Raw genomic sequence first — 14,449 nt, forward strand, 5'->3', positions numbered from 1 at the left:
ATATTAAATCAAGAAGCTTTATATCTGTGGTCTGTGTTTGGCATAGGATTTGTTTTGCAAGAGAAGATGGCACAGATCAAGATTTTCATTGTGCAAAACAACACTTCAGAACAATGAAACTCAACATCATTTAAAATCCAGATTTGCTAACAATGCAAAAACTATGGAAATGACAGATCATGACCACAATTTGACTTAAAAATCTGTAATAATGCTGTGCTTAAGTTCAATCTCTTGCAAATTACTTCAAATCAAAAGACAGTTCAGGTCTACTGGAAAATAATATGAAAATTCTTATAAAAGCCTGAGGAATCCATTATAGATCTTATTTGGAACTACTACATGACAACACCTGTGAAACAAGGACTGTCAGGTACTAATGATGTTTAGTGGTCAGATTTATTAACCTGATGTTGTTGTAAGAATGTCTAATACTCAGCTTTTTACATTAAAAAATACAGAAAGATTATGTATAATAATATGGGTTAGCATAATTAAAAACCTTTGCATGTGTATGAAGGCAAAAATAGTGGGCTGCCAGGAAGCTGTAGCTTATTTCCATGTGACAATTACAGCAGCAAACCTAGAAGAGTCAGAAAACACCTTCCTTCTCCTATTGCAGAAGCAGCTAAAAAGATGAATTTTGAGTCCTACAGACCTGAAGCAGAACATGCCAGCAGCATGAAAGGACTAGATCCAGAAATCTGGCTATTAAGAAAAGCTTTGCCAAATTTTCAGCCCTCCACAAAACCCTTCTAAATGTGAGGATCACAGGACTTCTGACTTCCTTATCACCCCTTCCTTCTCCTCTTCCCCATTACTATAGGCCTAGATTTAACAGCATTCCCAATTCACAGTGGTCATGCCCACCTTCATTCACTAGGTAAAAGCACTATCTGCAGTCTACTGCAATGATTATATCCTTCACCTACCTTGGATACTTTAGCATTTACATGATTTACTATCATCAGATATGAAAACCTTACCCAGAGAAAGCAAACAACCTGTCCAAGATTGGTAAGTGAAAATCTTGAAATATGGATGCCCAGAAAAAGACTAATGCATTAACTCTTTGGGCCCCCAAATTTGAAATGATCTAATTTTCCAGGGTGTTAAATTCTCAATTCCTACTGAAGTCAATGAGAGTAGTAAAGGACAAGACCCTGTATAGGCTGCTCCTTCCCAGAGACATTTCTAGTTTCTCTGATCATCTGCCTTTTGCTGGCTAGTCCTCCACCTCTCCAGATGAAACTCTGCATTTCAATAACTCTTTCTGTTACATTTTCCCCCTTATGATCTGTGATATTTCAGAAGCTGAGAGGTTTGGCAGCTGCTAGTTGTTTACTTTGCCAGTCAGACAACACCACAACACATCGATACAAGATTAGCTTCTCCTAAACAAAATATGGCTTAGTTGCCAAAAGACATAAGCACTCCATATGCAAAGACATGGCAGTTAAACAACAGAGTCACCTGAGCACATCTTGTTTATATGTGGCATTTCTCCTGAAAACTAAACACATCTGGCTCCCTTGGTATTTGTTCTCTGGGGAACAAATTATAACATTTGCTGCTTTCAGTCCATATACATCTCACAAAAACACATCTATACATGACACAAAACTAGCCTAAGATCCTGGATACGAACTCCACACTACTCAAAACTAGTTCAGATATGTTTAGATAAGGCACGCCTTTGGATCTCAGTTTAGACAGAACCACATTCAACAATCCTGCAACCACAGCTGCATTCCACCCTTTCAGCCTCCGTGTTCTCCTTGCTGCAAACCTGATTATTGTACTCTGTGGCATGCTCTTTATTTTTTTAGTCTTTCTTAACTGCTACCCTTAAACAGGCACTTTTGAGCTGCCTCTCTCCACATAAGGTAATACCTCACACAAACACACTGGAGAGCACATGATACTTATTTAAAAGAAAATACACAAGTATTTCACTGTTCCTCCAAGCAAAGCTTGTTCTGGAACAGAAAGAAAACTTGTTCTTTGTTCCTTGAAAACCTTGGCCCTCCTTCCTAGCATCACTTTCAAATTGCATGCCTTCAGGCTGTAAACATTCCATTTTTCATCAAACCATTTTCTTAAATTTGCACATAACACTCACATCTGTCACAAGCTTTTGCTTTGCTCCTTTGAGGTGTTTCTGCAACTCCCACACTCTTGGCAAGAACTGACTCCAAGTACAAATTCAACACCCTTCTTTATTCATCACCTAGGATGTACGATTAACTTGCTTTTTTCAAAGTTGTTGCCTTAAGCTCTGGGTGTTGACTACCCCCATATGAGGAAGTACAGCTTGTTCAGTTTTGGCCCATGTTTCCACTTCTTTGGGCTGAGAATTCATAATGAAGCTGGATCTGTGTGTTGCATAACCTGGCCAACACGATACTGACATCCAAGGTTTGGCACCTGCAAGAGTTCCTGCTAGGTGTGTTCCATCCTCCCATCTATTCATAGACTCAATCTTGACATGGAAACTACTTCTCCAGAGCACCACTGATTTATTGCATTAAACATAATAAAGGATTTAAGTTCACAGACATACGCAGTCTCATCTATGTATGACAATGCACATGAAACCCCTAAATAGAACGTGCAACATTCAGTCTAGATTATATTTCACAGGTGCTAAGTTACATTTGCTACAAATGCTGACTCTAGGATAATGTAAGCCCTTTCCAGTAAATTTTGTAATAATTTTTTTGGTCAAGGGAGAAGAGATAGACATTAATGCATAGAAAAAAAATTACAAAATCTTATTGCCAGAGATGAGGATTTACTCGCTCACCTTGCACTTGCCAGTGTGCTCATCTAGCCCATTGTTTTCTCTAGTAATTCCTTTTGAGCTACTTCTGTGCATCCAGGGAGTTTAGCATCATGCAGCTGCACTCCAGGGCCTATGCTCTGCTAAAAAGGAAAAAAAAAAAAGTTAATTCAAAGTATAAATGTTCTCTTGTTTCCACAAGCAGGACCTCTGAAGTAGAGAGGACCTTACTTACTTACATTATCCACAAAAGCTGCATAGCTTTGGGCAGCCACATGTTAGCAGAATTTAGAAGTTCTCATTTTTCAGCTATTAACTCTGGTAATTGTATTTCACATATGCTTTTGAACAGACACCCACTCTTACCTCCCCAGGTGGGGGAGATTTGTCTTGATGTGGATTACAAAAAAAGGCTGAAACAAGGAATTTTTGTAGGTAACTTAAGAATTGATAAACAATGAAGACATAAGAATTAGTTCAGAATTTTTAACTAATTTAGTCATCAGACTAAATTCGCTACACAGAATTTACAAGAAATTAAGTCAAATTAAAACCTAGAGATTTAGGAATGGTGGAGCTCACAGAAAGATGAGGAAAATATTAATTTAGTGATACTTACACTAGACTAAGTAGCCTCCTAATCTGAGTACTACAAACAGACATTTTACGAGATTCAGATAATGGTTCTGGTACTATTTTATCCCCCATGATAAATCAGTATTAGGTACAGAATTTATTCTCTGTGTCATTCTACAAGATGCAGCCTTTCCCAGTACAGAGCAAGGAGAGAAAAATCAAATTTACCACTGCCTAGCTATTTTTCTGTTTTTCTAGAATAGCCCTTGGAAACACAGATAGAAATATTAATTCATTGAACAAACATGTTCCCTAAAAGCTTTGACCACAGGAAAAATTGTGATGGAAATCACAGTCAATACTTTTTTCTTTTCAACTAAGGTACAAGCCATCAGTGAGCACCCAGCAGCAAGTATGTTTGAAATGGAAGTCTCTCATAAAAGAAAAGCACACCTCAATACTGTTTCACTCACTGCTCCCTGACAGTGCCCTACAGAGGGAGAGAGGGGCAGACATGGGCCAGTTGTACATAAAAAGAGAGTGAAACCTCTCTTATAATGTTGACAAGAACCAATATTTCAGGTGCAGTAGCACATGTTTGAAAAGCCACAAGAACTACTCAGACATGTGAAACTGTAACTTCTATAATAAGGCCAAAGTCACTGACACACAGGGCTACTGACCGTACAAGTGCCGGTTCAGCAAACTGAAGTCGCCTTTGGGCTGTTTTAACTTACAGTGCACTTCTTATTTCTTCCAAGTTCTTTTTTTTTTATTTGTTCTTGTTTATCACTTCCATATTTAGACATATATAACCTTCTTGCTCTGAACACATGGTATTTTCCAAAATATATGCCAAATTCTAGAGAAAACTACTACATTACATAATACAATCTTTTGAGCTCCTCTTCACCATTTAAAATTCCAGGAAAAGATAAAATACATGGGCTAAATCAGCTAAAGACACAGCTCGTAAAAATCCATTTCTGTTCAACTCTGGAAGTTAATTTTAAATAATGTGCTTTGTTTCAATGAGCATCTGTTGGGTGCATTTCCCATAATATTAAAATTCTTAAAATCCTGATTTTTGAAGAATTTTTTGTTGAATCTTGTGTCCTGTAGCACTTCTGCATATAACAAATGTAGTTAACAAATTTGTAGTTAATAAAAACATGCATTCACAAATTACCACACTAATATGTGATTCTGTGAATATGCCAAAAGGCTTCCAGTAAACATTAGAAAGACAGAAGTACAAAAGAAGGAAGAATCTTTGGAATGTAATGAAAGGTAGTGTTGTAAACTCCTCAGGACTTGCAAACCAGAACATGAATTGTAGTTGTTCTTTTTATGTCTTACCTAATAACTTGGTATACTAGTTGCTAACCTTACTAAAAGCTATATATAGAGTTATACAAATATTTTCCCCACAAGAATGCCAAAAAAAAAAGGACTACACTTCCTTCTTTTGTTTAGGTGGGCTGATCTTCAGAAGCACTGAACACTTGTATGCCTTCAGTATCTCTGAAGTATCTATAAACATCAAGCTGGAAGCACCTGTGCTCTAAAAGACAAAGAGGAAAATGGATTAGGTTGTATTCCTTCTGCATGAAGTCGACTGCCAAACGTGTCTGAAGAACAAAATAAACCTTTGAACCAAGTCTGCCGAATGCATGGGGAAACAGTAATTGTCACTATTGCATCCCTAAAAAATCAGGTTTTTATACTCTGGAATTAAAAAGTTTTAGCTAAAAACTATTGTAGTAAGTGTTAGAAGCCAGCTCTTCTACTTGCCAAAGCAAATGCACAATATATGGAATACAGAACAATTTCTGTAAAAATGTCTCAATACTGCATCCCTTTCCTTTCATTCCTGTTACAGACAGTCTGTTAAATTACAGTACAAGGAGAAAGAAATACTTACAGAGGGTGTATTTCTAACCAATATCAAGTCATTGGTGGCTGATTTAAACAAGTTGTTTTGTCCATATCACGTCATTTTATGAATATAAGGATAGAATTCTTAAGAAGTGCACAGCATTACCCAAAGTTTCTCAGGTAAGGGAAAGTCTGTCTTGCAGGGCTGGGTCAGTGCTGTGTGCTTTGGAATCCCAGCCTCAAGATACAACTAACAAAGAAGACATAGATATCCATGCGCAAGGACTGCTATGAAGGAAGCAGTGGGACAAAGCAGGCCCTTGTGGCACTTCTTTACATAGCAAGGACACATAACCATTTCTTCTCAGGCAGTGTATCTCATAAACACGTTTTAGATAAATGTAGCCTTCTTTCTATGCAGAGGTGGCAGAGCACTGAACACTACTACACTGCTGCTACTACATTAAGAACATTGATGTTGACAGTTTTATAGTGTCTACAGGAATAACATCTCAACATGATATTACTGGGAAAGAAAAGAGTAGTTAATAAGCTGATGACAGTACAGATGCTTACAAAAATCAGACACTTCACTAGCATAAAAATTATTGTTGGAAAGCTATCAGTATTCTCACTCGTTAGTCTAAACATTACCATCACAGGATGAACTAGCTAACCGAGATCGTTATGGCACAGCTGCACTTGCATGGCTTTGTACGCTTCCATAACAGAAAGAATCAAAAAATCACATATAACTTCAGAGTGGAAGTAGGCCTACTCAAAATTATAAAGTGCCATGAAACAGAAGAGTACTTCTAGACAGAGGTAAATGAAGGAGTGTGATTTCTGCTCTTAAATACCTATGTAGTCAAATTAAAAATGTGAATTTCTGAAAGAAAGTCTCAGTGGAAAGAGAATAAAAATTCCTTTATCTGGGATAATGAGCTGGCTGACTAAAACACCAGAGTATTTTGCATCTTAATGTCAGGCAGAACTTCTATACTGAAGAACCTCTTACTATGTAAAGTTCCCCTTCTTGAGATGGATTAATGGAAATTCAGAGCTGTAACAAGACTAAAGCCAGACAGGGTAAAGTCTTCTACAGTTGTCTTTTTTTCCCCTGCTTATAAAGAGTTCGACAGGGTCAATACAATTTGAGTAAACCAGATTATATTTCTTCCTTCCAAACCTCAAAAGCATGCAACTATTATTATTTTTCGCAAATGCATTTGGCTCACAAGAGTGGAAAAGCTTATGAAATTTCATGAGAAATCAAAATTCTGTATACAGAACAAAGGAAGGTCATTTCCATGGATAATGGAAGACTTACTGCAATTTGCAAATATCAAACATGACAATACACCAGAAGGAGAAAATAAAAGTAGAAACAGATCTATTTGTTGAGCCTGGGCTTTAGTTGTGGAACGCAAAAAAAATTTTCAACTGCATTCTATGCAATTCCAAGCAAACATTTCACAGAAACTCTCCATCCAGGTCTTGTCCCTATTTAAATGTACTTCTATACTAGCCTATACAGCAAAATGTTTAGAAAGTATCTGTCAAAAAATCTACCCTCCCATGCATAACTGCCCTAAGATATTGAAAGTTTAAATAATGAGTTAATTAAACCTACTAAATAATACATAAAAGAAGGCATGGCTCTAGATGTGGTTCTATATGTAGCTCTAGTACAGAGACTACTCTTATATATACCATAAAGCTGAGAGTGTAGCTCCCTAAAAGAAAATGCTGTATTTACATAGCACTGTGTCTTAAGTGGTTACATATGACATATACATACACCTACCCACAAAATACATCACCATTGCCAAGAACTGTATTTGACAATATTCTTCCATCCTACACAGGGGGATTTGCTTCCACAGCAGAGCAAATACTGTTATAGCTTTTGGGCTATGCCACAGACATTAAGCAGCAGTCAAAAATCAGTAATTAGTCCAGAAAGCTTAATGAAGCCAGGATGAAGCAAGACAGCACGGAATGATCAGACCTGACTTAGGAAATTGGGTACAACCTTCAACGGAGGCCACAAAGCTGCAAGACAGCAAGAGGAGTGACTCGTGTCCACGTGCACAGGAGCCTGGGGCTTGGACCTCTGACCATCCTCTCCAAGCACCCTACTCACACCTCTGCTGGCTGCAGGTGCAGCTGCTGAACGCTGGAAAAAAACCCACTTTGGATTTACATGTAGAATAGGGATATAGACTTAAAAAGGGACAAGATGTTTGGAAAACTGATGTTGCAAGGACTTTAGCCACGGTGTCCTCCAAGAGTACACCACACCCCTGTGCACCAGGCAAGCTTGCGATGTGTCCTGGCTTCAAGGGAGGGAGCGGGGCTGCAAGAGGCAAGCAGCAAGGTGCCACAACCGCTGCCTTCCCTTCCCCACCCGGCGCATCAACACTCGCTTCACCACCACTTCGTTCCCGCCGCATTCGCACCGCTGGCCTGAGGCGACAGCGGCCGGGCCCCGCCGCAGGCTGCGCCCGCCTCTCCGCTGAGATAGCGCCGACCCCCGGCAAGGCAGGGCAGGGCAGCCACCCGACCCTGCCAGGGCCCACACGCTAGCCTGCCCCCGCCTGCATGGCAAACGGGTCCTGCGGTCTCTGCTCGCCAAGAACCCCGCACCGCGCAGCTCGACTCCCCCGCGCCCACACGACTCCCCCCAACATGGCCGCCGCGGCCGGGGTGCGGCGGGCCGCTCCTCCCGGCATCCCCCGCGGGGCAGCGGCGCTGCCTGGAGACCGCCGGCGGGGCGGGGCGGGGAGGATGCTGCGGCCGCCGCGGGTCGAGGCGGCGGCAGGACGGCGCGGAGCGGAGGGGACAATGCGGCGGCCGCGGTGGTGGTGGTGGTGGCGGCGGCGGCAGCAGCAGCAGCAGGCGGAGGAGCGGGGAGCGATGCGATGCGGCGCGGCGGGGCCCTGGCCGCACAGCGGCGGCGCCCTCACCACGCTCCTGCTGACAGGTCGGTCACGGCGGCGTTTCCCCGCGGCAAGCGGGCACGGGCCTCGCCGGCAGCTGCCGGCCTGCGCCGCGGTGTCCCCCTCTCCCGCGGGCTCCGCGTCCCCTCCTGGCGGCGCCGCTTCCTCCTCCCGTTGCCCTCAGGTTGCGTCTCCCTGTGCCCCCCGCCCTTCACCCCCGCTCCGTGCCCCCCGTCGGTGCGGGGTCCGAGCCACCCCAGCGTCCCCCTTCGCTGTCCCAGCGGCTTCCCGGCACGGCGGAGGGCACCCCGAAGGCGGTGGAGGGATGGCGGCCTGTCCGCCCTTCGCCTCTCCCCCTGCGGAGAGGACGGCCGCAGCCCGCCGCTCCCAGCGCGGCGCTTCAGGGGGAGCGCCGCGAGTCCGGCGGGGCCCCGAGCTGAGGGAGCCCGGCTGTGGCGGGGCGGCCTGGCCGGGGCGGGGGGCGAGGCCTCGCGGTGTGGGAGCGGGTTTGCCGGCAGGGCGCGGGAGCGGGGCCTGGCTGAGAACCGCTGGGTGGCGGGGGCGGCTCCGCTCCCGGGGACGGGCCGGGCCGGGCGGCAGCGCCTGCTTCTCGCCTCCCCTCCCTCGACCTGACAGGGCTGGTGCCTGTCCCCAAGGGCTGGGCTGTTTTGAGTACAGGGATATCTTTCGTATCCCCCCCGCTCCCCCCTCCGCAAATTATTTCTCAGTTTGAGCACTTAACCCAGCTGTGTCAGAATTAAGACTGCAGAAGAAGTCTTAATCCTGCTCCCTAACGCATGTAAATAATAGCTGTCTTGCAGTAGGCAGGTTTCACACCTGCAAGGTTCTTCACAGTGAAATACTTCAAAGTTAATAGCAGCCCAGCCACAGGAGTGCCTTTGTGAGACTGTTGCTACCCTAAGAGCAAGTTATCAGTAAGAACTCAATTTCTTTAGGTTATTTTATGGTCTGAGAGGTCGGTAGTCTGTCAGAAAGCTGACAATCTGCTCAATATCTTCTTGAATAATATCTAGGTGCATTTCTAATACTTCTTTAAGTATATGGCCATACTTGTCATAGGATAGTGACAGCAGGAGGCACTGGATATATTAAAGACGGAGTTAGCACCTAAGTGTTAAATTGTTCAATGTGAGGATAAAACTTTGTATTTGTTAGATGGAAGAGTACTGCTTTCTCCTTATGTGGAAATTCTTCCTGCCTCTTCTGCCTCCTTCTCCCAAGACCAGTTGTGGGATAGCAACCAAGAAAGAACTAGGACAGTCTTAGGATAAGCTTTCAGTATCAACTAAGACATTAAGTTTGAAAAAGTTTAACTGAAATGAAGCTGAGTTGTGAGCTTAATCCACAAGTTCCTTCCAGGCTACGTGGTAAGGGAAGAGGTCTTAAGGTTTTTTTAATGTTAAATTTTCCACTTCAAATTCAGACCTTTTAAAGCTTAGTTCAATTGGATTTCATTAGTTAAAACAGCAGAATACACAGTTTGAGACCAATGTAAAAAAGGAAGCATGAACTTCAGTTAAGTTCTTTTAAAAGTTATCTATATAAAATTTATTCTTCATCAAGGTGGAGTTTTGTTGTATGTCCCTGATCTGAATTTAGGTACAGTACAAGACAGCTTGTAGAAGTTGAATGATACAAACTGTTCTAGGAGCTCAACTGATCTTCCTCCATCCCCCTCAAGCAAAAAAAAAAACCCAAAACACCCCAAAACAAACCCCGTTGTTTTCATGGTAGCATCTTTCAGCTTTCTTAGAGCTTGACATCTCAACTATGATCATGTGAAAAAACCTCATCTGCTGGCTCTGAGATGAGCCACAGCCCTGCATGAAAATCCTTTATTTTGAATCCTGTTCTTAAGTAGACTCTACAGTACTGAAGCATTACTTAGCCAGGCAAAAGACATCTTATGGACAAAATGGAACATGAGAAGTAGCACAAGATCTGTAAATAGATTTCTTTGAATTCTTCTCTAATAGAGATTAGTTTTTCCCATTTTTGTTGTAGCACTTGATCTACAGAAGAAACTTATGCTTTTTGCACTTCTTGAAGATGTATGAAACACATACTTAAAGGCTTTTTGGAGGAGGCTGGCTGCTATCAGAAGTCCAGGTTGTCCCCCTCCCACTCCTCCCTGCCCTCCCTGTGGCAAAACGTTAACTCAAAATCCAGAGATTTCAAGAGATTTAAGAGTTTAAAGGGTGTAAGAGTGATTTCAGAAGTCCAACATTTGCTCCCAGGGTGCTAATACAGTGCTCAAATTGATGGTACTGACTCTCAGACACTGGCTGATGATCACTTTCTCCACTGCTAGAAAAAATGGGACATTGTTGTGAGAAGTGACATTTAGGATTAAGCATTTCTAATACAGACTAGGCAGTTGTTCTTTGACTTTAGCTTCACAGTAACAGACATGGTAGAAGTTTACTAGAATATACTAGTAGAGATGTCTGCCATATTAGTTTGGCAGAGCAATGAATTGCCCCCATATTCTGCTTCTAGAGAGAGAATGGTCATCAAAATGTTGTTTGAATGACTGTGGCCATTTTATGGTTGTTGCCCTATATTTCTACACATAAAGAATTAGTTGTCAGTGGCCATGTTGTCCCTGGAACCCCTGTTTTATCCCATGAATAGGGAGTTGTACAGGGATGGAGTCATATTCCACCTCCCCTATAAAGGGGTCAAAATGGGGGGAGCTCGTTAGTCCTCACTTTGGAAGCTGTGATTACATGGTCATCTTAATTTGTCATAAAGCTGCATTGCTGCCAGGAAACATTCTCCTGCCCTGCCACAGCTAGGCATTTTTCACTGCTTCCCTTGTGGGCACTGAATAAGTCGTACAGTGATACTGTGAATTGGGTCATCTGGCTGAAAACTACTCTGCCCACAAACAAAAATCACAGAATCACAGAATCACAGAATGTTAGGGATTGGAAGGGACCTTGAAAGATCATCTAGTCCAATCCCCCTGCCGGGGCAGGATTGCCTAGACCATATCACACAGGAACGCGTCCAGGCGGGTTTTGAATGTCTTCAGAGAAGGAGACTCCACAACCTCTCTGGGCAGCCTGTTCCAGTGTTCGGTCACCCTCACCGTAAAGAAGTTTTTCCTCATATTTAAGTGGAACCTCCTGTGTTCCAGCTTGCACCCATTGCCCCTTGTCCTGTCAAGGGATGTCACTGAGAAGAGCCTGGCTCCATCCTCTTGACACTTGCCCTTTACATATTTATAAACATTGATGAGGTCACCCCTCAGTCTCCTCTTCTCCAAGCTAAAGAGACCCAGCTCCCTCAGCCTCTCCTCATAAGGGAGATGTTCCACTCCCTTAATCATCTTCGTGGCTCTGCGCTGGACTCTCTCTAGCAGTTCCCTGTCCTTCTTGAACTGAGGGGCCCAGAACTGGACACAATATTCCAGATGCGGCCTCACCAGGGCAGAGTACAGGGAGGAGAACCTCTCTCGACCTACTAACCACACCCCTTCTAATACACCCCAGGATGCCATTGGCCTTCTTGGCCACAAGGGCACATTGCTGGCTCATGGTCATCCTGCTGTCCACTAGGACCCCCAGGTCCCTTTCCCCTACGCTGGTCTCTAACAGCTCTGCCCCCAACTTGTACTGGTACATGGGGTTGTTCTTGCCCAGATGCAGGACTCTACACTTGCCCTTGTTATATTTCATTAAATTTCTCCCCGCCCAACTCTCCAGCCTGTCCAGATCTCTCTGAATGGCTGCGCAGCCTTCCGTTGTGTCAGCCACTCCTCCCAGTTTTGTGTCATCAGCGAACTTGCTGACAGTGCACTCTAATCCCTCATCCAAGTCATTAATGAATATATTGAATAGAACTGGTCCCAGAACCGACCCTTGAGGGACTCCGCTAGACACAGACCTCCAACTGGACTCTGTCCCACTGACCACTACTCTCTGGCTTCTTTCCTTCAGCCAGTTCACAATCCACCTCACTACCCGATCATCCAGACCACACTTCCTCAGTTTAGCTGCGAGGATGCTGTGGGAGACTGTGTCAAACGCTTTACTGAAATCGAGATAGACCACATCCACAGCTTTACCGTCATCTATCCACCGGGTAACATCCTCATAAAAGGCTATCAAGTTGGTTGAGCATGACTTCCCGTTGGTGAAGCCACGCTGAGTGCCCCTAATGATCCCCCTATCCTTGATGTGCCTAGAGACAGCACCAAGGACAAGTTGCTCCATCACCTTTCCGGGGATGGAGGTGAGGCTGACCGGTCTATAGTTACCCGCGTCCTCCTTCTTGCCCTTTTTGAAGACTGGAGTGACATTCGCTTTCCTCCAGTCCTCAGGCACCTCTCCCGTTGCCCACGACTTAGCAAAGATGATGGAGAGTGGCCTAGCAATGACTTCCGCCAGCTCCCTCAGCACCCGCGGGTGCATCCCATCAGGGCCCATGGATTTATGGACGTCCAGGTTGCTTAATTGGTCCCTGACCCAGCCCTCATCAACCAAGACAGATTCCTCCTCTATCCTGACTTCTTCTGGGGCCTCAGGGGTCCGGGGCTCCTCAGGACAGCCTCCAACAGTATAGACAGAGGCAAAGAAGGCATTCAGTAACTCCGCCTTCTTTTTATCCTCTGTCTCCAGGACCCCCACCTCATTCATCAGTGGGCCTACATTGCCTCTAGTGTTGGCTTTACCTGCAATGTATTTGAAGAAGCCCTTTCTGTTGTCCATGACCTCTCTTGCAAGGTTTAATTCCAAGGAGTTCACTGAAAATTTTTCACTGAAATCAGTTTGCTGACCAGGACTGACACGGGATGATTTACGCTGGTGTGTGCTAGGTGGCCAAAATGTGCTGAGCATCCCCGCTTTCAGCAGGGCTGCAAACATAGGCTAGTTTAAGACACGGGCTAGGATGGGTATTCAGGAGACTGAACTAGATCCGGCGCTCGTCCTGCTGTTCACAGCAGCAGTGCTATTGGCAATGCTCAGCTTCTCAGCCGCACCCTGCAGAGGGAGGCAGAATGTTTCATGGATGATCTGCTCTTTCAGTGTTTTCAAACTAATACTGTTGTGTACCTGCCCTTTTTTCTTTTGTGGGTACAACCGTTAGGGAAAGAAACAGTTTTTCTTCTTACAGGACTCTGAATATCTGCCTGTGAAGATGGTGCCTGTCAAGTCTTTGTACTAATGTGACACAAATCAATAAATAAGATCTATTGTCAGTAAGTACTTGCTTGAATAAGTAATTATAGGAGGGAGAAGCTAGCCATTCCATTAATATGCTTTTCATTACAGAAGCACATTATTTATAGAGAGTATAGTTTACATGGAGACATCTTAGAGATCCCAAAGCCAGACAATAGCAGGAATTCATCTTCTAGATGTAACTTTTAGTATGTGAAGAGAGGCTTATTTTTGCTCCGTAATGGTTTTTTTTTAGATTTGGTTAGAAGTTCATTAAAATACTTCGCGAATTAGTCACCAAAGTAAAACCCCTTCTTTAGAAGAGGATTATTTGCAATCAACGTAAGAAGAAAGAATTTCAAACCTGAACAAGAGTATCTGTTTTGGTACAGCTTTTGGGCTCTTCTTGAATAGATACTGATAAATTTACAGCAGACACTATCAGTGTAGAGTGACTTATTTTGTCAGAGCTCTAGAGGAAAGGAGGGAGTTGCTAGTTTTGATTACTTCCATAGGAATTTGAAAGAAACAGAATAGCCAAGAAACCAGAGAACACATGGTGGGTTTCCTCCTAATCAGTTGAACTGCTTTTCAAGCAAGAAGTAGCAAGAAGTGCTCTAACCTGAGAAGAGTTTTTACATTACTATCTTGCTGAAGTGTTTTCAATGCGAAACAGAGTGCTACAGATTGAGAGCTGAAGGTACAGATTTCAGTGTTCACTGATAAGTATTGCTGTGTTGGAATTGGCATGAATATGTTACAAAGGTCTTTGCATTGTTACAACAATACGTTGTTTTGTTAACAGCATAGTTATGGCACTCAATATATAATACTAAAAAAAATTGTTTACATAAACATAGACTATGTCTAAATGTTGTTACAATTGCAACACATACCACCAAAATGCCTTTTAAATGTAGATTATTTTTAGTGGCAGTCCAAGCCATGAAAGTGAGAAGTTAGAACAATCTAGTGATCAGACAGAAATCTCAGGGTCTTGAAATCTATGACTTTTCTGAATTCCTTTAGTCTTTTAGATCAATTGCCACATCAGAAATTTGGAATGTAATTGTAGGGATACT

General features: G+C 43.4%; 1 protein-coding gene across 3 annotated transcripts in view; it reads left to right on the forward strand.

The window, feature by feature from the left end:
- Positions 1-8,043: 8,043 nt before the first annotated feature.
- SGCE (sarcoglycan epsilon) overlaps positions 8,044-14,449 on the forward strand; it is a 38,838-nt gene continuing 32,432 nt past the window's right edge. For all 3 annotated transcript variants that reach the window (XM_068404521.1, XM_068404520.1, XM_068404522.1), the window contains exon 1: positions 8,044-8,222. In XM_068404521.1, the coding sequence (XP_068260622.1) occupies positions 8,084-8,222 (139 nt within the window). In that variant the 5' untranslated portion in view covers positions 8,044-8,083. The remainder of the gene's footprint in view (positions 8,223-14,449) is intronic.

The sequence above is a fragment of the Nyctibius grandis genome, chromosome 7, assembly GCF_013368605.1.
Source record: "Nyctibius grandis isolate bNycGra1 chromosome 7, bNycGra1.pri, whole genome shotgun sequence".
In the NCBI taxonomy this organism is placed as follows: Eukaryota; Metazoa; Chordata; class Aves; order Nyctibiiformes; family Nyctibiidae; genus Nyctibius; species Nyctibius grandis.